This window comes from Syngnathus scovelli, chromosome 5 (genome assembly GCF_024217435.2).
Source record: "Syngnathus scovelli strain Florida chromosome 5, RoL_Ssco_1.2, whole genome shotgun sequence".
Lineage (NCBI taxonomy): Eukaryota > Metazoa > Chordata > Actinopteri > Syngnathiformes > Syngnathidae > Syngnathus > Syngnathus scovelli.
The window spans coordinates 13,152,573-13,176,537 of record NC_090851.1 but is presented as its reverse complement, the minus strand read 5'-3'; the positions used below and the strand labels follow the sequence as shown (position 1 = coordinate 13,176,537).

The following is a 23,965-nucleotide window of genomic DNA, read 5'->3' as shown; positions in this document are numbered from 1 at the left end:
GTCCACAGTCTCTCTCGCTGTGTATTCTTCCACCGCGCGCACCAACTAGTTCCCGTGCACGTTAAGAATCTTAGGACGCCTTTATGACGCGAAACCGCTTTAAGTACATGAAATGAAGTAGAGATAGGGATGCATCGATACCCATCCACCCATTTTCTGTACCGCTTAGTCCTCACGGGGGTCGCGGGTGTGCTGGAGCCTATCCCAGCCGTCATCGGGCAGTAGGCGAGGGACACCCTGAACCGGTTGCCAGCCAATTGCAGGGCACACAGAGACAACCATTCGCACTCACACCTAGGGACAATTTGGAGTCCTCAATCAGCCTACCAAGCATATTTTTGGGATGTTGGAGGAAACCGGAGTGCCCGGAGAAAACCCACGTGGGCCCGGGGAGAACATGCAAACTCCACACAGGGAGGGCCGGAGGTGGAATCGAACCCACACCCTCCTGTGAGGCGGACGTGCTACCCAGTGCGCCACCGAGCCGCCCGATACCACTTTTTTAAAATATAAATACGACTACTTTGATTACACTACTTGACAGAGTGCTGAAAAACAAAAAATATAATTCCACCAAATTTAAATGTCATTTTTATTTTTCAATGCAACGAGAATCAAATGTTACAGTTGACAGTGAATGACATGACAGTAACAGTCTACTTTATCTCACTTTTCTATGCAAAAAAAATATTTAAAAAAAATGACTAACTGAACTTTGAGAACGGCATAACCTTGTTTGTTGTTTGTTCAATAATTTCAGTTAGCTACACCAATGCCTACTTGGAAAATTTAAGTGGAAGGTTCTTTTCTTGCATGTAAAACGACGGTGAAATTATCATCAATCCACTGTGATGTCAAACTAATCAGAGACGCTGCCCTGTGAGCATTTTGTCGTCTACGTAGACGTCTAGGCTAAAACTCGGCCAAGAAGGTCTAAAAGTTTGTCTGTGCTATAGATCAGGGGCCCCGGACTGGTACCGGTCCATGGGTCACTTGGTACAGGGCCGCAAGCCGCACAGGAAAAAAAACCCAAAAACTTTCGATCAATTAATTCAGGTCAAGACGCTCATCCCGGTCACGTGACATGTTTCCCCAGTCGAGCCCGCAAAGCTAGCGAAAAAATATTTTAAAAAAAAATTGTCGATTTTGTCGATTCTCTCCCAATTAATCGTTTTTTGTCCGTTGGAAGTATCATTTTTGTGAATCGTGTAGATCCGTTGCGAAAAATTGTTCTTTCCTCGCTTAGTTTTTCTCACTTATGTTTTTGCTTAGTATTTTCCTGCTTCCCGTGTTTTTGTCGCTTAATGCGTGCTTACTGTCTTTCTCACCTACATCTGTTTTGCTTCGTTTTTACACTTACCGTTTTTTCTTGCTTACTGCTTGCTTACCGTTTCGCTCACATAGTGTGTTTTTTCTCTTACGATTTTTCTCACTTACTGTTTTTCTTGCCTATTGTTTTTTCTCGCTTACCGTTTTTTTGTAGCGTAGTTTCACCTTCATACCTTTTTCTCATCGTTTTCTCTCGCCTACCGCTTTTCCTCACTTTTTTTTCTCATGCACCGCTTTTATCACATACCGTTTTTCTTGCCTATTATTTTTCTCGCTTACCATTATTCCCGCTTAACTCTGCTTAGTTGTTCTCGCTTCTTGTTTTTCTCGCTTACTGCTCGCTCATGTTATCGCTGTCTCGCGTTTTTTTTCTCGCTTATCGTACGTTTTTCTCGTTGACGGTTCTCGCGTTACCATTTTTTTCTCGCTTACCATTTTTCTCCCTTGTCGTTATTTCTCGCCTTTTCACATCATTCGCTAGCATTCCCCAATCCCAAGTTTTCATCCAGCTTCTTTGCCTTCACATGCAGTTTCTCCAGAAACTGCATTCTCTTCTCATTACAGGGTCTCTTGATCGGGCCAGGAAAACTCTCTTAACTAAAAATACTGCGCAGTTATATGCAATAAACACAAAGGCACAAAGGCAATCAAAAAGAAAAAAAATGCATGCAAGTCTGGCTTTTTCTAATAGCCCATTAGACTAAGATTAAGTATTAGATCAGACTAAGATTAAGTATCAGATCAAACTATAAAGTGGTTACTTTTGTACAATTATCCCACAAACCATCTGTGAATGGTGGAAAAGGCTGTGGCAAAAACAATTTGAACACTTTGACGTCTGTCCTCGCATTTTAGCGCAGACTGGTCTAAGCGGAGCTTTTCTTGATGTCCTTGATGGACACGTGACCCCACACGATCATCTGCGTGATGCTTTGTAGATTGGCCTCTCTGTATTTGTAAGTCACCTCGTCGAGGCCGTTGATTGTGATCTGGAAATGATCGGCGGCGCACTTGATGACAACCTGAGCAACAAGGACACCATGCATGTGATGAGTGTGAAGGGCATGGCAGCGAGCAAAGGCGGGAGATGTGACGTTCACGTTGACATTTTTGGGACTCGTGACTTTTTTTGGCGAGCAAGCCTTACAGTTTCGCTAGCGATTGGAAGAAAATTCATCCTATTGTGGACATTTCTGAGTAGCATCACGAAGGGTGGGATGGTTTGAGCACTTCCTTTTGACTGTAACAGTTCCATTCCATACTTTTTGTAGTTTGAAAAAGAAAATCACTCCAACCTTTATTAGCGGCTAGGTGCTCTTCAACCAGTAAATGTCCGCTTCCCATTGGAAACACTCAATTATTTTTTAAGATTGACGCATGTTTAGGGAGGTTCTACAAGATGGAATGGGTTTTGACAGACAGTTGTATGGATACGCCTTGCGCATATGAACCAACAACAGAGCGACAATTACCGTATTTGCTGGTGTATTAGTCGACCGTTTTCGAGCCAAAATCGACCGAAGAAAATCGACCTCGACTTATACACCGAGTCATAAAATTTAACTTCTTATTCATCGCTTCAAATGTGATGGTAACCAAGGCCGTTTCTCATGCATCTCATTGTGCGTGGGTGTGCGTCCGTCAGGCTCATCAAACAGCGAGAAACTGAATCATTGAAAGCGTTCGTCGCATTAACACGCATCCTCAGCAACAATTTCAAATATTCTCACCTCAATAACGGACATCGAAAGCCAGGCAGCGACGATGACTGCTAGGGGGAAGTACTGGGTATTGAGCGAATGTGCGAGTCATCGCGCGTCAAGCAACGACAATAACTACCAGTACGTAAACATTCAATCGCCATGTCTAAATGAATGTCGTTGGCACTTAGAAAATATTCGTCAAACTTGGCCGGACTTCCAGGGGAAGAGGCCGAATTTTCACTTGTGGTGGCCGACACAGGAAACCAGCCGAGGCGGACACTTTACGGCGGTTGAGTCGTTCGCACTTTGAAAATATTTGCCAAACTTGGCCAGACTTCCAGGGGAAGAGGCCGAATTTTCACTTGTGGTGGCTGACACGGGGAACTAGCCGAGGCGGACACTTTACGGCGGTTGAGTCGTTGGCACTTAGAAAATATTCGCCAAACTTGGCCGGACTTCCAGGGGAAGAGGCCGAATTTTCACTTGTGGTGGCCGACACGGGGAACCAGCCGAGGCGGACACTTTACGGCGGTTGAGTCGTTCGCACTTTGAAAATATTCGCCAAACTTGGCCAGACTTCCAGGGGAAGAGGCCGAATTTTCACTTGTTCTGGCCGACATGGGGAACCAGCCGAGGCGGACTCTTTATGGCGCAAGAGCCCATTGGCACTTAGAAAATATTCGCCAAACGCTCTCGATGGGACAGAAGACGACCTTATCTGGGAAGATGAGGAGGAAACTGAGGATAGAGAAGACCAAGAAGATGCCCTTTATGACGACAAACTAAACAAAAATGAATGGAACGAGCTTTTCGGAAATAGCGACGAAGACGAATTTTGAACTCTATGTACCGGCAATCACTTTATAATTATAATTTGTTGTTTCTTAACTAAAAATAAACCAGTTTCTAAGAGTGTTCATTGTTGTTAGTCTCTCTCGGCGCGTAATATCACAGGGTCATGAAGTAAATAATATTTAAAATGGCGTATAGATCGCTCGCTACAAATTTGAACACATTTCGTCAATAAATTTCGCATATTTCTGATTGAATTTTGAAGTTTAATATAATGCAACATTGAGCTCGACTTATACAAAGGATATATCATAAAATCGTAAATTTCCGTCGAATTTTAGGGGGTCGACTTATACACCGAGTCGACTTATACACCGGCAAATACGGTAGATAGAATTAACTAACCGGCACCAATCAAAGGTAAGGAACATTCCACACCAAAGTTTGGAAACCCCAAAACGTGAGAATGTGTGCAGAAATAGTGTGATTCACGTCACCTTGACTTCTTGTTCGCGTCCAGAGCTTTGCGTGGGACGCTCCTCTCTTTCGTTCCAAGTTGTGTTCACTCTGGAGTACAACCAAATCTTCTTGGTTACAAAGTTCAACTTGAGGAGCAGCGCGACCACGTTGTCGGTTTCGTCATCAGGCACAAACAGGTTGATTTTAAACCTGCAACACAGATGTACAACAGTGTGTTTGTGGTATTAGCATTCTTGTGCCCGTGTGGGAGTGGGTGGGGGTCCTCGTACCAATCTGCCAGTTTATTTCCTTGCCCTGTGATGGTGATGACGTTGTTCACACGGAGACCTCCCTTCAGCTCGACCGCTGATCCAGCAACCTGAAAACATGTAATCAAAACATAACTGGTCATCAAAACATCTTGAATAGAAATTGCATGCGAATGCTAAGATCTGACACTGAAATGAGATTGTGTGGAAATCATTACAACTGTCTTTTGTACCTGTCCAGAAACGTGGGATGCAGAGAGAGAGAAAAAAATCAACTGACTACATTCGCTGACTTGGCGAGCTTGCTTCTGTGCAAGAGTACGCTGTCACCAGAATGGCTCTCCTCTGCCTTCTCTGAGGTGATTGCATAATGCGCTTTGGGCATCTTGCACATGAAGCTGTTGGGTATCTTGCAGCTCATCTGCTTCCATTTTCCAGCCTGAAGGATGAGCATGATGGATTTCAGTAGATCGTGCAGATGCTCTCGCAAACAGTCAATTGGCCACGCACCTTTTGCGACATCGCCACACAGTCCTTTTTCAGGTGTTTGGGCTCTTCTGGGGCCCAGTCGGTGAAGGTCACCTCGTGGCGGTCCGACCACTCGAACATGCCGAGGACACTCTGGTCATTCAGTCCGGTCCACATGTCGCTGGTGTCTGCAGAGGACAAAGGCGAGAAGATCTCTCACCCAGCGTTCAGGGGATAGCCGTTCTACGAAGACGCTGTACGCACCGAGGGCGGAAGCATTTTTCACCCACGTCTGCTCCACCTCGGAAAGGATGGACACCAGATTGGCACCCAATTTCTTACAGTCAGCTTGAGCAGCGGCCCACTCCTTCTTGTCCTCAAAAGCTTTGTAGCAGAAGCTCGCAAACTCCTCCCAGGACTCTCCCAAGCATCTCGGCTCTGCAGGTGAGATCCCGTGCGAGGTTAGCAGTAGTTGAGCACTTGACATGAAAAAATGCCCCGTGAACTCACCTCCGTCTGCAAATGTGAAGGCCTGATCCGTCGAGTCGGCATTCCTGCAGGTCGTACATGTGACAATGAGCTGGGCCTCGTATTGGTGCTTTGCCATAAACGTTGGCCACTCACTTGAGGGAGGTGATCCCATTCTGACCGGAGCCAGCAAAGCCCTTCTTTGCCACGGCTTTCATCACAATACAGTCTCCTCCGATGTCGTTACGAATGACGCCGGCGTGAATAGCGGCCTTGCAGACGCTTGAGTCCTGCACTCACATCAAGTCAAGAACTCAACTGACGGGTCACGATAGGGAGGATTTGATTTCCTGAGTGGTGTGTGGAAATGAAATAATCTTTAAATGGAAGTCATTTGAAAATCCCACTCACATCAAGTCAAGAACTCAACTGGCGGGTCACGATAGGGAGGATTTGACTTTCTGATTGGTGTGTGGAAATGAAATCATCTTTCAAATGGAACTAATGTCAAAATACCAATTCAAATGTAGGTTCATCTTTGAAATGTTTATTTCTGCCAAGAGCCAGTACCTCTCCAGTCCAAGGGTCAGCAATCACGTACGTACCTTATTGTAGACCAAGGTTCCGGTGACATTGTGTTTAGAGTTGGCGCACTTGGGCGGGCAGTGGAAGCTGCAGAAGGAAAGGACAAGCAAATTGACGACAGGCGCCCACCGTCGTGGAAACACCGGGGCAAGTGCGACTCACGTCATTGCCTTGGTCAAGTGGAGGCTGTTGAACATGCTGTCACAGGTCATCGCATCTGTCAGACAAAAGGTGATATCAAAAGATGGGTTGTATGTTTTTCCCGGCAGCGGAGGGAGAGACTCGCTTACCGTCACGTGCGCATCCCAAGAGGTCAAAGCTGAGGCCGAAGTCAACGCTGTCCTCCAGCGGCAGGATGCGGACGTGCTGAGCGGAAAACGCAGAGCCGAACCGGTGCTCCCCCCCTCCGGTAAACTAGCAATAGCACTCTCGTTTGTAATGGCAAGTGTGGGCAGCCCGGTCGGCGTCAAGTCGACTGGCTGGCCACTCACCTTTTCGTCCGGGTGGTCTGTCCAGCTTTTGCCATCAACACTCGTCTTCATCTCAAAGTCGATGACCCAGGACCTTTGGTCAGTGTGAGGACAGCCCTGGGTGACGATCCCAGTCACCTTTCTCACGTGACCGAGGTTCACCTGGATCCAGCTGGTGGAGGCTGCAGGACACAAGTTCGCTCAGGACACCAAATTGCCAGCGCCGAAGTAGCTTTCGGTTGTCTACGTACGATCTTGTGACGGTCTCCAGCAGGAATTCTTGCTCAATTGAGCTTTCGCTGGGCTGGTGTCGCTCATCGAGGAGGAGGCTTCAAACGCTGAGTCCGCCTCGACCAAATTGTCAAGACACACTGAGGACAACCCAGAATCATGTTGCAACCGATCTCTGATAACGGAATCCTTGTATTGTATTGTTTTGGGAATTGTTAGGCGCCGTCTATTCACTAGGCCAATGGTCGCCAAGCTTGTATGGTGAGTGGTCCCCTGAACCTTTTAGTCATCGCATCAACGTCCGTAGCAGACAGACCATTCAATGTGCCATCATACCCCAACTCTGGTCGGGAGATACCGCATTACACAACAGAGACGTGAAGCCTACCTTTCCGTTCGCAGCTGTAGACCAAGTGCAGGTATTTGGAGACTGCAGGGCAGGTCTCCCGGACGCCCTCAAAAGGGTCAGCAAGACAATATTGACGGTTGTCACATTTCTGCCTGTAGTGAGGGAGGGCTCCTCGCACTACGCAAGTCTCTGCAAGTCACAAGGCCGAGTGGAAGCTTATTTGGCTGCAACGGTCGTATCGTCGGACCACGGACGACATCGCTTATGTCCTGTCTTACTCTTGGTTGCGTTCTGAGTTGGACATAGGCTGCCGCTCCTTCGTCCGTAGAAGGCCGACTGGATGCGGATGACGTTTTGACCCTCACTCTGACAAAAGAGGTCGACGTGCTTCTGCTGGTTGCACACAAGGATCTCCCGAAAACCTGTGAGCGCACTGTGGTGTCTTTTTTCCGTCTTGCGTCTTTTGACGTCAACATTCAGGATTCGGGGAGACTGACTTACCGTCATGGCGTGGAGGTTCCGGTTTATGTCCTGCGAGGCAAAAGCCAAAGATGGGCATCAACCTGAATTGGCCATGAGTCACATCTTACCTTTGGCTCTTTTCTTGCACATGTAGTTTCTCTTCTTCTGGCAGTTGTCAAATTTCCAATTTCCCAGTTCACGTTTAGTGTGAAAGGAAAGGCAGCTTTCATTAGAGGGTTTACTAGGGCTATCTGTAAGGAGACGGCAGATGCTTAGCGCTCCTCTCCATTGCTCCAGACTGTCGGCAACAAATATTGGATGGCGTTTGGACCCACCTGTGGTCCAGTGGGTGTAACGAAAGGGAGACCCGTCACTCCACTTGCAGCCCTCTTGAGTGATCGTGGTGTTGGTGGCCAACCACAGAGAAGAAGCGTTTTTAAAACCGAAGGCCAGACCTTTGGATCAAACATGAATAAGATGACACTAGTGAATGTCTTAAGCTTATACATATCATGGTTATAAATTAATTTGACATTTTGGAACAGCATATCTTTTGTCTGAATTCCTCATAGTCATAGCATCACAAGCTCATCTTTTACCCGTGTTCTGAGTAGTTTTGGTGCGGTCTCTTTAAATGCTGAGACTTTAAATGCAGTAAGCTAATACTAGCTTACAAATGCATTTAACACATTCTTGCGTTCCCCAAGAATAAAACGTGCAACTAGCCGATACGACTAGTCAAAATACATCCACAAGAAGTGACAACAGAAGGCACAGCTCTAAAATCAGCAGAAAGACCGATGCTAATGCTGCGACAATGAGGGCATCCTGGACACGTGATACGAAAGTTAAATACAGTTAACAATTTTTGTATCATCTCAAGTTTAGCGCTTTACTGTTTTTACATTGTTTTCATAGATTGAAGGAACTGGATCTTCAATGAAACAAAGTTTTTCGGCGAATTCTCTAACACGGGTCTCAAACTCCAGTTCTCGGGGGCCGGATTCCTACAAGTTTCCCTCGTAAGCTCAGGCGTGCATGTGCTCCTCAGGCAGTCCTGTCTACATTCTACTGTGGCACCATTGAGAGCGTCCTTACCAGTTGCATCGCTGTCTGGGGTGGTAACTGCACTGAACAGAACTTGAAGGCCCTGCAGCCCATAGTGAATACGGCTGGTAAGATTATTGGTGCTTCGCTTCCCTCCCTGAAGGACATTTACACCTCCCATCTCACCCGCAAGGCAACCTCGATTGCGAGAGATGTGAGTCACCCGGCTCACTCTTTGTTTGACCTTCTGCCCTCTGGGAAGAGGTACAGGAGCCTGCGCTCCCGCACCACCAGACTCGCCAACAGCTTCTTTCTCCAGGCTGTTAGGGCCCTGAACTCGCTACCCCCTTCTGCGTAGCGTGCGGCACTGTTGCGCTATTTTCTGGAATGTCTGCTGTACGCGCACTTGCTCCTTTTATTTGCTCCTCTTATTTATTTATTTCTTTCTTTCTTTCTTTCTTTCTTTATTTATTTATTTATTTATTTATTTATTTATTTATTTATTTATTTATTTATTTATTTATTTATTTATTTATTTGTTGTTATTTATTCATTATTTATTCAGCACGCTTTTGTTATACTTGTTTACTTGTTTGTCTGTTGTGGGCCATGTCTTGTCACCGTGGGATAGGGGGGAACGAAATTTCGGTTTCTTTGTGTGTCTTTGGCATGTGAAGAAATTGACAATAAAGCTGACTTTGACTTTGACTTATCAGGCTCCTGCAGAACGTGAGGATGAACTGATCATTTGAATCAGGTGTGTAACGAGGGAAACTTGGAAAACCTGTAGGAATGCGGCCCCCGAGGACTAGAGTTTGAGACCCCTGCTCTATAATGACGAGTTTCTTTTGTATACTGTCTTTTGTATGGCGGCCTTTTAAAAGCAAGATCTGTCAATCCCTATAGCTGTCTTTTTCCGGTCAGATGCAAAAAATGTCATGATAAACAACCACTTGCAGTCTGGTAACCAACTGCAAGTGACGTCACAAACAACGTTTTCTTTGTCTTGAGCAATGAAAGACAACTGGCAAGAAAGTTCTTTTTTAAAATGTCACTTTCTTTGGCATATACCCCAGCATCTACAAATATCACAAGATTCTCAACCAACAGTCCCGATCAAGCCCATAAGCCTACCTTGTATGATGGTCTGCTGCTCCGTGTTGTCGGTGATGCTGAGCAGGTCGCCTCCGAGGTGGACGCAGTCGTCTCGCGCCTCCTGCCAGGTCTTGGCATGGTTGCGGTTGACCAGGTAGCAGATGTCCTTAAAGGGGTTCTCCACCCACGAGCCGCATTTTTCGCTCCAGCCTGCAAGAAAGACTCGCGTCACTTGAGGGCCAAGTGGCCAATGACCAATCACGTGTCGGCCGCAGGATGGGATGCCCACCTTCTTGCGGCTCATCATGGCGAGCCTCTCGGATTTTGGCTGCAAAAACGCAAGGGGGATCAAACACGAGAGAGCAGTGAGAGGTCAAAGGGCAAAGTGAGTTGTGGTGACTTTTGGACCTTTTTTGCAGACAGATGGCTGCTCTTCAGTGCAGGGCCACTGATGAAATTGTCCAGAAGCTGACAGAGCAAAGCAGTCACCGCGTCCTGTAGACTGTTCTCCCTTCACCGTGATGTAGTTCTGCGGATGACAGGATGGATACCACTTGAGTGCGTTTGGTGTTGCAACTTATTTTCTTCAAATGTTCAGATTTTTTTTCTTTTCTCATTACTGTACTCCATTTTTAACATCAACAACTACAATGTTCCTATTTTGTTCTTAAGACTGTCCATCTATAAAATTCTGCATTTTTATATGACCAGACAAAAAAAACTGTATGTAACTATTTTATTTAAGCTTGTCAGCTTTATTTGTCTTAAAACAACCGCAAGTTAATCTGTGTTCGTGGCCATGCCCCTTTGAAACTTAACACATTTTTTTCTGCTTTTGCAACATTGTGACCAACCCAACTTTGGCTTTCTCATATCTCATTCTGGACACATTTTAGACAGCTGTAGACGTTTTGCTTACAGCAGACGTTGCGTCGCTCCAGTAAAATTTGTTGTCTTTGTTCTTCTTGAGTCCCATGAAAGGCCAATATCCTTTAACATCTCGCACGTGAGCTTGAGGAAAGCAGAACAAGCGCTAGTTGCAAAGATGGAGGTGATCATTGCGGGATGATCACAGAATTGTCGGTTTGTCTTGGTGCTCACCAGCCAAGAACTTGTTTTCGTCCTCTGAGTGGACGCTGGCCAAGTAACCATCCCGTCCCTTGCAGAAGTTCTCGGCGGCCTGCCAATTCTTACGTTTCCACTCAAAATGATAGCAAGAGTCGTCGAACAGGAAGTCGCCGGGGTCGCAGGAGGAAGCTGAAGCCACAAACAAACTTGGATTGGAAAAGCACGGCGGGACGATGCAGGAGTAAAAACCAGAGTGACAGCCACTCACTCTCCACTCTATCGTAACCAAAGTCTTTCAAGGAACACTGCCGGCCTTCTGGGCAGTCTGCAGAAAGACCACAAAATTAAAATGCAGAAAGACCACACAATTAAAATGTCCCTTTCGGCATCAACATGACAACTCCTGAGCAGGCTTACCGTCCAGCGAGCGCTCGCACATGAACGCCAACGAGGATCCACACGAGGCTTGTCGCCACTTTCCTGGCTGACTCTCGGTCCACGTGCCTTGGTTGACGTACGCGCAGGACTCTACGTCGGAGCTTTCGGGAGAAGTTGTGAAAAGCATCTTACAAACAGGATGAATTGGAGGTTCTTTTCTTGCTCTCCTTTAACAAAAGACTTCCCCCCCCACCTCGTCACATGTGCTCTTTCCCATTTTGGAAAGGGGCCCCAAAGATTGCCTAACATTCAAGACATGACCTTCTTACCTTCCAACTTGACCTGGAGCCCAGTTGGAGTAGGTCATCGTCTCACGAGCATCTGACCAAGTCAGCTTCTTTTGCTCCTTGTCATACCGACACCAAGCCTCGTCGCATCTCTGCAGAGACCAATCCTGGTTGTCAATCATGTACCAGTAGAGAATCAACTGCTTGCGCTTTCGTCTCACCAGATTGGAGAGTCCGATCCAGAAGGGGTTCTTGCCCATTTCCTTCTTCACAAAGGCTTCCTCGTCCGATGAGGCGATGGAGACCAAGTCGCCGCCCTCCCAGAAGCAGTTGTACCGAGCCCCCAGCCAACCGTTGGGGGTCTCTATCTTCTTGTAGCAACTGGACCGGTGAAGACTCCACCCCTTCTCACATGCTGATTTAGGAATGGCTGAGGACACCATTATTATGCCGTTATTTAGAATGGCAGAAATATAGAATTATCCGCACGTAATGGCATGACTGTCTTGTCAGCATTTTGTGGAAACTAAACTCCAGTGAGTTTTTTACCAATCGTGTCAACTGCGGCACCGAGAATCAAAGGACTTTAGAAAAGGCCTTCCTTAATACTTCATATCTGATGACACAACTCTAAGAATAAGACCAATGTCAAATCATGCCTCTTCCTCTTTTCTTGCAGATGTAGCTGCTGCGCTTCTCCTCACAATCGGCTTTTGCCCAGCGGCCGTCGGCAGTGAGCAAGGAAAGGCAGCTTCCACCGGGGCCTTCTCCGGTGATGCCTGCAAGGAGACGACAAATGCTAAGCACTCATCCGTTTTGTGGCCGACAAACATTCCCCAGGTTATAGGCCGACCTGTTTTCAGGTTTTTGTAAGTGGACGTCGATCCGTCAATCCACTCGATGCCGTTAGTGATATTGGCATTGGCGCCCAACCACAAAGTGGGACTGCTCAGGGGACGAGCGTACAGACCTTTGGATCAAAGTTAAACAACGACCAAAAGTTTGAACATCGTACAGGTGCGTGTCTAACAGCATTGTTCCTTCTGGAGTCCACGGGGCATAAACTGTGCGAGCCTCTATCGAGTCCTCTGGGAGGTTTACCTTGTATGAAGTTCTGTTCATCAAAGTGGGTGATGCTGAGCAGGTCGCCTCCGAGGCCGACGCAGTTGTCTCGCGCCTCCTGCCAGGTCTTGGCACGGTTGTGGTTGATCAGGTAGCAGAAGTCGTTGGACGGGTTGTCCATCCACCAGCCGCACTTTTTGCTCCAGCCTGCAAGCGAGACCCGTGTCACTTGAGGGCAAAGCGACGACCGACCGTCCGACCGAATGTCGGCTGCAGGGTGGGATGCTCACCTGGTCCCCATGTTGATGACGGCAGAACAGGGAGAGCCCCTTGTACCTTGGCTGCGAGAATGCAAGGGGGATCAAAAAAGGGAGCAATGCCAGGTTCAAGGGCAAAGTGAGCTGCGGTGACTTGCGGACCTTTTTTGCAGATAGATGGCTGCTCTTTAGCGCATGACCACTCATCAAATTGTCCAGAAGCTGACAGAGCAAAGCACTCTTCGAGTCCTGTAGACTTTTTTCCCACCAACTGCGTGACATAGTCCTGCGGACGACACGTCGGACGCCACTTGAGCCTGTTTTGTGTTACGCTTGGTTGAATGAGTTTTTCCATTCCGTGCTGGAGCATTTCAACGTTCTTTTGGTGAAATCACAGCTTTGAGCGTTTCGGTGAAAACTGCATACTGGGACCAGTTTCATCATGTCATCCTGTTTTATTCTCCGGAATTCCGTCAAATTCTGCACTTTATCCTACAAGACTGATTTTTTTTTTTTAAACGTCATTCAAGTTTTCTTGTTCATTTTAATATCATTCTAAAGGAGAAATGGCAAGTTTGTTCCCCAAATGTTCCAGCTTATTTATTTCAAAAGCATTTTTCTATTCAATTCCAATCTTTTGCCTTTGGGCAGAGGCAAATGCCAACTTCTTTAGACTGCAGTAAATTTTTTACTTACTGTAGATTTTCCGTCAATCCACTCGAAAATGTTTTTCTTCTTCTTCAGTCCCACAAAAGGCTGAGATCTTCCTGCGTCTCGCATGTGAGCTTGAGGAAAGCAGAACAAGCGCTTCAGCACAAAAAGAGCATCCACTTGTCGGATGTTTCTTGGCACTTGCTGACCTGCCAAGAAATTGCCTTCATCCGCTGAGAGGACGCTGGCCAGATGACCTTTGTTTCTTTTGCAAACCCTCTCAGCGGCCCACTGCACCTTCTTCACCCCCTCGAAACGATAGCAAGACTCGTCAAACAGGAATTCGCCAGGGTCGCAGGAGGAAGCTGAAGCCACAAACAAACTTGGATTAGAGAAGCACGGTGCAAGAGTAAAAACAAGCGTGGCAGCCACTCACTCTCCACTCGAAGGTAACCAAAGTCTTTCAAGGAACACGGCCGGCCCTCCGGGCAGTCTGCAAAAGGACCACACAAGTGAAATGTCACTTTCGACATCAACATGACAACTCCTGAGCAGGCTTACCGTCCAGCGGGCGCTCGCACATGAACGGCAACGAGGATCTGCACGAGCCGTGCCGCCACTTTCCTGGCTGAGTCCACACGCCTTGGTTGACGTACGCGCAGGAATCCACGTCGGCGCTGTCGGGAGAAGTCGTGATAAGCATTTCAGTATTTTTTTCTTGCTTTCTGGTGAAAACTTAACAAAAGGTCTTTTTGCCCCTCCACTGTGCTCTTTTCCATTTTGGAAAGGGGCCCCAAAACCTTGCCTGACAGTGAAAGGACATCAAGACGTGACTTTTTTACCTTCCAACCTGACGGGAGTCCCAGTTGGAGTAGTTTCCCGTCACGCGGACATCGGACCAAGTCAGCTTCTTTTGCTTCTTGTCATACCGACACCAAGCCTCTTCGCATTTCTGCACAGACCAATCCCGCTTGTCAATCGCGTAGCGGTAGAGAATTAACTGCTTGCGCTTCCGTCTCACCAGATTGGAGAGTCCGATCCAGAAGGGGTCGTCGTTGCCCATTTGCTTCTTCACAAAGGCTTCCTCGCCCGATGAGGCGACCGAGACCAGGTCGCCGCCCTCCCCGACGCAATCGTGCCGAGCCCCCAGCCAACCGTTGGGGGTCGCCATCTTCTTGTAGCAGCTGAAGCCGAAAGTGAGCCACCCGTCGACCATATCACATGACTTCTGATCGACTGAGGAAACATTTGGGGGATTGTAGAATATTTTTATTTCACCCATATTCCACTTATTCAAGCTCTTCTCTGTTGAGTGTGGGCCTCAGATCGTGGGTACTTTTAGCCCTCAAGAAACGCTGACGTACGAGTACAGAGAATAGAATTGGCTCAGCTGGCTCCGATCCAAATTTAACCATCAAGCAGTCTTGTTTGTGACCATCTTTCCCCCGAGATAATACTGGCAGTCTGGGATCAGAGTTTTAACAATGAGTGGTTTGGTTTGAGACCGTTGAGGGTAGAGACTCAATGTAAAAAGCACAGAGTCTGGAAATCACGGGAGGAACTTTTCTGGATGTGAGACATTTCCACATCTTGAAGGAATAAAATATTTTTCCAATCAACTGATTGTCTTGAGATATTTTTTCCTTCCCTGAGGAAGCCACTTTCAACAGCGAGTTCCCGAAGAACAACTAATAATAAGAATACATTTTATTTATAAGACGCCTTTCAAGGCACTCAAGGCTGCCAACTGACCAGCGAATACAATTTATCACAGGATTATCAACGTTTTGCCACCAATGTCGTGGGAAACAAGAAATTCAGACCACCTGCAGTCTTAATTCGTTTTGCCAATTGCGTTAGCCCCATGATTTGACAATTGACACGCTAACAACACGCAGACATATTTCATCGAGAGGACTTCATAAGTCAGCGCGAATCGGCCAAGCGTCACGTTACCTCTTCCTCTTCTCTTGCAGATGTAGCTGCTGTTTTTTTAGCATTGATCAAATTTCCAGTCGCCGTCGGCAGTGAGCAAGGAAAGGCAGCGTCCGCCAGTGGCGTCACTTGCGTTATCTGGAAGGAGACGACAGACGCTAAGCACTCGTCCGTTTTGTCGCCGACAAACATTCGCCGGGTTTTAGACCGACCTGCTTTCAGGTTTTTGTAAATGAACGGGGATCCATCAGTCCACTTGCTGCCTTCAGTGATCTCGGCATTGGCGCCCAACCATAGAGTCAGCGGAATGTCGCGCAGATCTTCAAGTCAAAGTTAAACAACGATCAAGAGGTGCATTGTTCCTTCTGGAGACCATGCGGCATAAACTGTCCGAGACTCCATCGTCTCCTCCGGGCACTTTACCTTGTATGAACTTCTGTTCAGTGTCGTCGGCAAGGCTGAGCAGGTCCCCTCCGTGGTCGACGCATTTGTCTCGCGCCTCCTGCCAGGTCACGTCCTGGTTGTGGCTGATCAGGTAGCAGAAGTCGTTGGCCGGGTTCTCCATCCACCTGCCGCACTTTTCGCTCCAGCCTGCAAGTGAGATTCGCGTGACTTGAGGGCCAACTGGCGACAAGAGCGCGACCACGGATGTGACGCCCACCTGGCCTGAATATTGATGACGGATGAGCAGTAAGAGCCTTTCGGACCTTAGCTGCAAGAGGGATCAATAATGAGCGCGCGCGTGAAAGGGCAAAGGGAGCCGTCGTGACTTTCAGACCTTTTCTGCAGATGGCTGGAAAGTTGTTGTTGTTGCAGCCATAGTCATCAATAAAAGGACCATAGAACACACCTATGCAGTTGGATTTGAGCAAGTGCAATCGTGGGGTGTCGTCCTGCACACATGACAGAGAGAACATGAGCGCATGATGGCTTTTTTTTTTTTTTTTTTTGCTCTTGTCAATTGCAATTCTAATTGCCATCAAGCTGCAGCTTTGTCCTTGTTCCAGCTGATTTTCTGAAAAACATTTCTTCGTAGCTCTTCTCGTAACATTGCGGCCATTCTGGTCATAGTTTGTCTTTTTTGTTTTTGTTCAAGAAAGCTTTTTCCTGCTTAAATGACACTTTGTATGTCACTTTTATCTTTTGCATTTCAGTACGACATCTCATTCATTCATATATCATTCTGGACAAATGACAACTTTTTAGTTCACTTATACATTTCACTTACGATAGATGTTCCATCGGTATACTCATAATTGCCATTCTTCCTCGCGAGTCCCACCCAACCATTGCTATTGCCTAGTATGTGAGCTTGAGAAAAGCAGAACAAGCGCAAGTTGCAAAGATGCTGGTGAGCATTGCGGGATGATTGGGGAATTGTCGATTTGTCTTGGCGCTCACCACCCAAGAAATTGACTACGTCCTGTGAGTGGACGCTGGCCAGGTGACTTTTGCGTCCCTTGCAGAAGTCCTCAGCGGGCTGCCAATTCATCTTCTCCCTCCCAAAATGATAGCAAGAGTCGTCGAACAGGAAGTCGCCAGGGTCGCAGGAGGAAGCTGAAGCCACAAACAAACTTGGATTGGAAAAGCACGGCGGGACGGTGCAGGAGTACAAACAAGCGTGGCAGCCACTCACTCTCCACTCGATCGTAACCGAAGTCTTTAAAGGAACACTGCCTGCCCTCCAGGCAGTCTGCAAAAAGACCACACGTTTGAAATGTTCCTTTTGACATCATAAAATAATTCGTGTGGGCTTACCGTCCAGCGAGCGCTCGCACATGTATGGCAACGAGGATTTGCACGAGCCGAGTCGCCACTTTCCTAGCTGATTATTGTGGTACACGCCAAGGTTGACGTACGCGCAGGACTCCACGTCAGAGCTGTAGGGAAAAGTCGTGAAAAACATCTCAGTATTTCTTCTTACTTTCTGATGAAAAATTGACAAAAGCTCTTTTTTCCCCCTCATCACGATGCTCTTTCCCATTTTGGAAAAGGACACTTTGACAGTGAAAGGACGTAAAACGTAACCTTCTTACTTTCCGTTTAGACCTTTAGTCCAGTTGGAGTAGGTCGCAGTCACACGGACATCGGACCAAGTCAGCTTCTTTTGCTCCTTGTCATACTGACACCAAGCCTCGTCGCAATTCTGCAGAGACCAATCCCGCTTGTCAATCGCGTACCAGTAGAGAATCAACTGCTTGCGCTTCCGTCTCACCAGATTGGAGAGTCCGATCCAGAAAGGGACGTCGCCCATTTTCTCCTTCACAAAGGCTTCCTCGTCCGACGAGGCAACGGAGACCAGGTCGCCGCCCTCCCAGACGCAGTCGTGCCGAGCCCCCAGCCAACCGTTGGGGGTCTCCATCTTCTTGTAGCAACTGGAGCCGAAAGGGAGCCAGTCTTCCTCACAAGCTGAGCCCGGATCAGCTGAGGACACATTTGAGACTTGTATGACTTACGGGCATAACGTCAGCAGCGTCTTGGCATTTGTATCGAGTTTTGTTTCAAAAGACAGAACGTTGGTTCAAATTAAACCAAATAGCGGGTCAATCCAATCGGTATTTCTTTAAAACGAATTTAGATTATTTTCGTAACCAGCATTCATTCCAGTGCATGTTTCTCCATTTGCACTGACGATGACATTCTCCCATGTTATTTTTTCAGATTTTTAAAGTCCTAAATGATGCAAACAACACACTGAACGCACCTCACTGCCAGTGACTATTGGACGAAAATGAAAATGGATCAGCTGTCAAAAGGATAACGTTAAAATAGAGAAAAGAAGCTTGAGATTAAGTCTTTTGTGGTGGCATTTTGCTTGCATCGACAATGTGGCAGGCAGCTTGTGACGCAGTGAATCAAAAGGCACGCGCTTTCCGTTTTTGGTTGTTGCCTTCTATTAGCTCACCACTAAATGACACTAATTTGTACACTTAGCCCACAAAAGACATGATCAATTACGCCCTCGTGTGGATGATTTATGTGCTGCTTGCTCTAAGAACCTGAGCCTCACATTATTGATGTGGCTGCTTTGTTGGCGTAATGGAGAAAACACAGCAATGAAATTGGCGAACGTCAAGTCAAGTTGGGGGTAACCAAACTTGGTTTTCCTGCAAGTCACTTTTTTATTTCTTTACCTCAGGGGTCGGCAACCCAAAATGTTCAAAGAGCCATATTGCCTCCCCAAAAAAACATACCTATCTGGAGTCGCAAAATCTAAAAGCCTTTTATAAGGTTACATAGACTGTCAATACATACTGTATGCCTACTATTGAAATAATGAAGCAGGCTACAAATAAAAACTGAACATTAATAATTAAATGTCTATTCTCCCTGCAGCGCATCCTGGAGAGAATTAGGCACCACGTGACTACTGATGTACGAAAGAGTTCACGTACCTGCAAAGCAGAGCTGTCTGTTCGATATCGGTCACGTCACACGGCTCATCACAGGCAATTGAGAAAGCTGGAGATGAATTGATGTCCTTGATTTGCTGATCGGTGATAGTGTTTGCCAATTACCCTTTCCCTCACTGTCCGAAAATAGGCACTCTGATATTTTAATAAATGAATCCTTCATGTACTCGCCATCGGTGAATGGTTTCTCATCAGCAATCTTTCTCTTTTTGCCTTTTGAATCCATGGCCCATCAATCACACATCTGGTAGTTTACAACTCGCCTGTGCTATGTCGCAGGCTATGACCCAATTTTGCTATTTGGCGCCATTCTGAAATTTGGTATTTTTAATATATTTACAACTATATACATTTTTACAGCATAAGAATGTGTCATGATTATGCTGTAAAAACATTTTAAATAACCAACAACAAAAAACAACTACATATCTTTCCATTTTCACGCGTTTATGCAAAAGCTCCAGCGAGCCGCTAGACAATGCTGAAGAGCCGCATGTGGCTCTGGAGGCGCGCGTCGACGACCCCTCGTTTCCCTTCATAACAAAACTCTGTGGTATTGAGGCCGTGCTCAGGCAGTCGAGCGTGTCGAGCTATGCTTCCTCCTACTCTATTTCGAGCATTCTTTGATATTGTTTTGTTTGTTGGTTTATTCGTTTGTTTCATAGACTCAAATTTGGCGCGTGAAAGTGTTATTTATTTCTCTCGTTTTAGGTTTTAAATATGTTCGAAATAAAGATATATCATCATCATTAGGAACCGGAGGGTTGGTTGGCGGTTCGGCCCTGGCTCTGTCACGTGTCGTTGTGTCCTTGGGCAAGACACTTCACACACATTGCCTCCAGGTCGCCATTGAAAACAAGAAAGTGTTCAAAATGGACCTACCTGCTAAACCATTGAATGGATAAAAATAGAAAAATTAAGCAATAAATACAACAAAGGCGGCGCCCAATGAAAGAACGTGCGTCACGAGCGCTTTCGGGTGTGTTCTCATTGTCTGGGAGTCCACGAGGGGCCAAACAGCCCGCGGACAGTGGCGAGCGGGTGGGTGCCTTCCACTTGCCCTCGCACTGCTTACAAACAGTGACGTCATTTGGCCCGTTTGACTACAACCTCTGAGCAACGAAAACCATTTATTTTTGTCGAGATTTTATTCGGGAAGCGTAAACAAAGCAAGCGCTTCACAAGGACAAAGTGGGGCGGGGAAGTCACCTTTTGAGCTTCGAACCGGGCGCAAGCCTGCGAGTTGGGTCGAAACCAAAGTGGTGACATAGTTTTTACTTTTAGTTTGTCATCATGGATTTGCCGGTAACGTCATTTGCTCGTTAAACAAGAAATAAGATCAAAATCATCCAGGAGACCTTAAATAAGTCATTGGTCACTTAATTTTTATTCCGTTATAGTTTATTGATCATTCCTGAATGCAAAGGATCTAAAGGTTGTACCTTTAGATCAGGGGTCACCAACCTTTCGGAAACTGAGAGCTACTTCCTGGGTACTGATTAAGGCAAAGGGCTACCAGTTTGACATACACTTCTGAAATAGCCAATTTGCTCAATTTGGCTTTCACCATGTGTTAGTCATTTGCAGTTCACGTGTGATTTTAACAAGAATAGCAAAAATACAGTCAAACCTTGGTTTTTGACCACAATCCGTTTCAGAAGGCGGTTTGAGAAGCGAATCGGTCGAATTCCGAATCTAATTTTCCCATTACAAATAATGGAAAAATTTTTAATCCGTTTCAAGACAAAAGAACCCGCCTTTTTTTAAGCATTTTTTTCATTTGCGCATATTTGTCCGATCGCGCAACTGCAGCGCACCGCCGAACGCGCAACCGTAGCGCGTCGCCCACCGCGCAACTGCACCGCGCTGGTCGCATTATTGTGACAGAGCCGTCGCTAGAATTTAGAAAACATTTTTAAAGTCCTGATGTACTTTCCAAAATTTAAGTGGACCTCAGTGCGCAGGGAGCTTAATTTGGTCCGATCGCGCAACCGTAGCGCGCCGGGCGCTCACTGTCGCATTGCTTTAAGAGCGTCTTTGTGTTTTAGGATGGCTTTACTGCTCCCACTTGCTTTCTTTGGAGGCATGATTAGGGGTTAATAAAACCCTCAAAGTAACGAAAATACAATAACAACGGAGTCAGTCGGCATCCGGGCCGTGCGGTCGGGTTTTCTCGGTTCCTCCCGGCTCATCTCGCGAGGTTCGACCTCCGAATTTTGTTGGACAACCGAAGCAAAAAAATCTCTAATTTTTTGTTAGAATTCCGATTTGTTCATGAACCAGGACGTTTGAAAACCGAGGTTTGACTGTAAAATAAATAGATGCAGCTCACTGACAAGTGCCGCTATTTGAGCTAATTTTGGAACAGTCCTGCAGGCGACTCATGTGGTCATCGCGGGCGACCTGGTGCCCGCGGGCACCGTGTTGGTGACCCCTGCTTTAGATCCTTTGCATTCAGGACTGATGTGAGGCATACACCTGTTCAATTTAGCACATTTCTTTTCATGTCTGCGCAGAATATCCATGGACACTACAGTGCCGTAGGGCAAAAAGATGATTTACAACAGCTGCAAAGTCCCAATATACGGAAGAAGATTAGGGCCTGTGAAGAGGGACGGGATTCTGATTTTTTTTTCTCAGAATTCTGACTTCACTTTAAAGTGAAAATTGTGACTTTATCTGAATTGTGACTTTAAAGTCTGAATTCTCACTCGAAAGTCTAAATTCTCCCTTTAAAGTCGAAATTTTGACTTTAAAGTGAAAATTCTGACGATAAAGTCTAAATTGTGACTTTACAGTGAAAATTCTGACTTTCAAGTGAGAATACCCACTTTCTGATTAAAAAATTCTCACTTTGAAGTCAGAATCCTGTCACCCCTTTTTTTCTTCACCGGCCGTAATCCTCTTCCGTACCAATCCAACTCCGAAATCGCAAATTACTCACTTGACGAAGTCCACGCTGCGCTCAACGCAAGAATACGCACAAGACGCGCGGCCAGTGGCGTTCCCATCGCTCACAGGAGAGGATATTCCACGCAAATAGTTTGCAGTTAACAAATTCGACTCCAAAGCAAATGATGGACGGACTATACTAGTCACATTAAATTTGCCTGTTCTGATGCCACTCGGACGTCGACCTACACGTGACGTCACAAACGTTTGCACGCCTTTGACCTGGCGAGGGTGGACGTGACATCTTAGACGCCTTTCACTCGCAACAAAATAGAAGCAACCAAAAAAAAAAGGACTGTCGAGACAAATAGTTTGCAGTCAATAAATTCGACTCCAAAGCAAATGATGGACGGACTATACGAGTCACAATAGCCTTTGACCTGGCGAGGGTGGACGTGACATCTAAAGGAAAATGTGCTTTCGGCAGTTTGCAAACATATGTTTTAAGGTTGCGTTAAACTTATAATCATATTAATATCTAGTATTAGAGTGCTCGTGTGGATTGGTGGGGGGCGAGGAATGTGCAGACAAACTGCATGAACTTGTTTTCTTCAAAGTGTTGTGGAATAGGCCCGGATAGGGAGTACCGGAGGAGACCATCTCAAGGTCGGTTAGGAACAAGAACAACAGCACGTCTATGAGACCGGCCTTCGAGGGAAAAACCCAACTGTCTGACCTCAGCGACACCTGGACCGGGGAGGAGATGGCCATCGACCAATCATCTCACAATATTTTGCATGCTTTAATATTCATATTGTGTTTCTTTAAAACTGGGCAACCCGGAAGAATGTGTCGTCTTTTGGTGGTCACAAAAACGCACGAGTTTTAGTGTGAGGGACCCGGGACCCAGGCCTGTATTAGTGCGCTTTGTCAGGAATAAATAATTGGTAAATTTGGTCTGATTGATCTACTGGTCTTCTCTTTGACAGAACGAACTCGCAAAATTGTTAGGTGCGCCAGTGTGTGGATTAGGACATAGCAATTTATGTGTTAAGTGTTGATCGCAATTTGGAGTCAGATCAATAACTAGAATCCGTAACCTAACAATTTCTTGGTGACCGCGGACGTGATGTCAAGAGAAGGGTAATTGACAACTCGTGGTCTTTAGCCAAGACACCGGACAGTGTCAGGGACACTGTCTCCCGGTCGGCGAACCGTTTGGAATAAGCGCACATCGTTGAGCTGGTACGACATCTCCTAAACCCTGAGCTCATCACCGATAAGGTAAGCAGAATACCTGTTACTATAAGTCGAAATGCTGCAAATTGAAAGAGGAAATTTAAGAGGAGACTGTCGTTCAGATCAAATAAGGTGTGCATGAAGTTAAGATACATACGGTGAATAAGTTTGGAACTTACGTGTGTAACGTGTACGGTAAAGTCAGGGACTTACGCGTACTACTGATAGGTCAGGGACCTAGTGCTTCGTCGTGGCGGACAAGGGTGCGGTGACGATCGTATTCAAATAGCTGGGGTTAATAAAGAGATCCCCGAGGGGAAGTGAGGCCTCCTCAAAAAATATCCGGTGGTAACAGTTCCTCCTGTGAGAGATCAGACCGCTAAAACATCCAAAATGAACCAAATTGGGGGGAGAGAGAGTGTGCGCGCAGAGGATCCTCATGAGTGGGTGTGTATATGAGTGTGTGTGAGTGATGTGTGTTCTATGGAAGAATGGTGTGTTTAAGTTAAGTTGGTTAGAGAAACTAAGATGAGCAAGGTGTGGCAGTAGAGAAAATAAGGTGTGTGACAGAAAGTTACTAGAACGGTGGCTTGATAGGATGAGAATAAGAGACAACAAATGTTGTGTAGAAGACATTGAAAGATGTCGAATGTGAACATGGTGAAGGGCGCAACAGCAAAGTTGGCCTGCCCTTTGAGAGGTTGAGACTGATGGGCGAGCCTGCACTCGCGCGTAGTCGCGGGTCTGGGCTGTACGCGTGGGCCTGTGCTGTGCTCGCGCGGGCGGTGGGCCGGCATCATGATTGTTGCAGGAAATGGCCAGCCTGTAACCAGTTAACATTGATGCCGCGACCCTCTCGCACGGGGGGTGCTATAGCCCGGGCGGGGCAGGGACAGTGTGAGTTTCTCAGTGAATGTTTGAAGCAGTGAGATTGAAGGAATGTATATGCTGATGTGGAAGCGCAAATTGTGAGTGGTATTGACCGATAGAAAGTGGCAAAGAAGCTACATGAGAGATGGATTGTGCGTGCGTGCGTATGCGTGTGTGTGTGTGTGT

General features: G+C 46.6%; 2 protein-coding genes across 3 annotated transcripts; both read right to left on the bottom strand.

Moving 5' to 3' along the window:
* Positions 1 to 574: 574 nt before the first annotated feature.
* Positions 575 to 15,506, bottom strand: LOC125969505 (C-type mannose receptor 2). 2 transcript variants are annotated; one of them, XM_049721660.1, is made up of 39 exons: positions 15,387 to 15,506; positions 14,452 to 14,666; positions 14,273 to 14,382; positions 13,992 to 14,107; positions 13,867 to 13,923; positions 13,640 to 13,795; positions 13,476 to 13,564; positions 12,942 to 13,065; positions 12,813 to 12,863; positions 12,562 to 12,729; positions 12,314 to 12,430; positions 12,120 to 12,239; positions 11,682 to 11,890; positions 11,503 to 11,612; positions 11,213 to 11,334; positions 11,064 to 11,120; positions 10,829 to 10,984; positions 10,647 to 10,738; positions 10,136 to 10,256; positions 10,017 to 10,055; positions 9,767 to 9,937; positions 7,921 to 8,040; positions 7,714 to 7,836; positions 7,625 to 7,654; positions 7,402 to 7,545; positions 7,163 to 7,312; positions 6,795 to 6,914; positions 6,565 to 6,725; positions 6,364 to 6,487; positions 6,236 to 6,290; positions 6,094 to 6,160; positions 5,645 to 5,778; positions 5,531 to 5,574; positions 5,285 to 5,458; positions 5,063 to 5,208; positions 4,833 to 4,991; positions 4,574 to 4,662; positions 4,322 to 4,493; positions 575 to 2,351 (listed from the first exon to the last, which is right to left on the bottom strand). In XM_049721660.1, the coding sequence occupies exons 2-39, from the start codon at positions 14,644 to 14,646 to the stop codon at positions 2,196 to 2,198; spliced, it is 4,548 nt and encodes a 1,515-aa protein (XP_049577617.1). In that variant the 5' UTR covers positions 14,647 to 14,666; positions 15,387 to 15,506; the 3' UTR covers positions 575 to 2,195. The 2 variants fall into 2 exon arrangements, 1 of the variants encoding a protein (XP_049577617.1); XR_011086822.1 differs by lacking the exon at positions 575 to 2,351 and having other exon boundaries at positions 4,445 to 4,493; positions 4,786 to 4,991.
* A 360-nt stretch (positions 15,507 to 15,866) lies between these two features.
* On the bottom strand, positions 15,867 to 22,069 carry LOC137840288 (snaclec coagulation factor IX/factor X-binding protein subunit A-like). The gene is made up of 9 exons (XM_068650589.1): positions 21,723 to 22,069; positions 17,581 to 17,789; positions 17,402 to 17,511; positions 17,124 to 17,245; positions 17,002 to 17,058; positions 16,767 to 16,922; positions 16,144 to 16,258; positions 16,027 to 16,077; positions 15,867 to 15,956 (listed from the first exon to the last, which is right to left on the bottom strand). Exons 1-7 carry the CDS (start codon positions 21,787 to 21,789, stop codon positions 16,191 to 16,193), a joined length of 789 nt encoding a protein of 262 aa, XP_068506690.1. The 5' UTR covers positions 21,790 to 22,069; the 3' UTR covers positions 15,867 to 15,956; positions 16,027 to 16,077; positions 16,144 to 16,190.
* Positions 22,070 to 23,965: the final 1,896 nt, after the last annotated feature.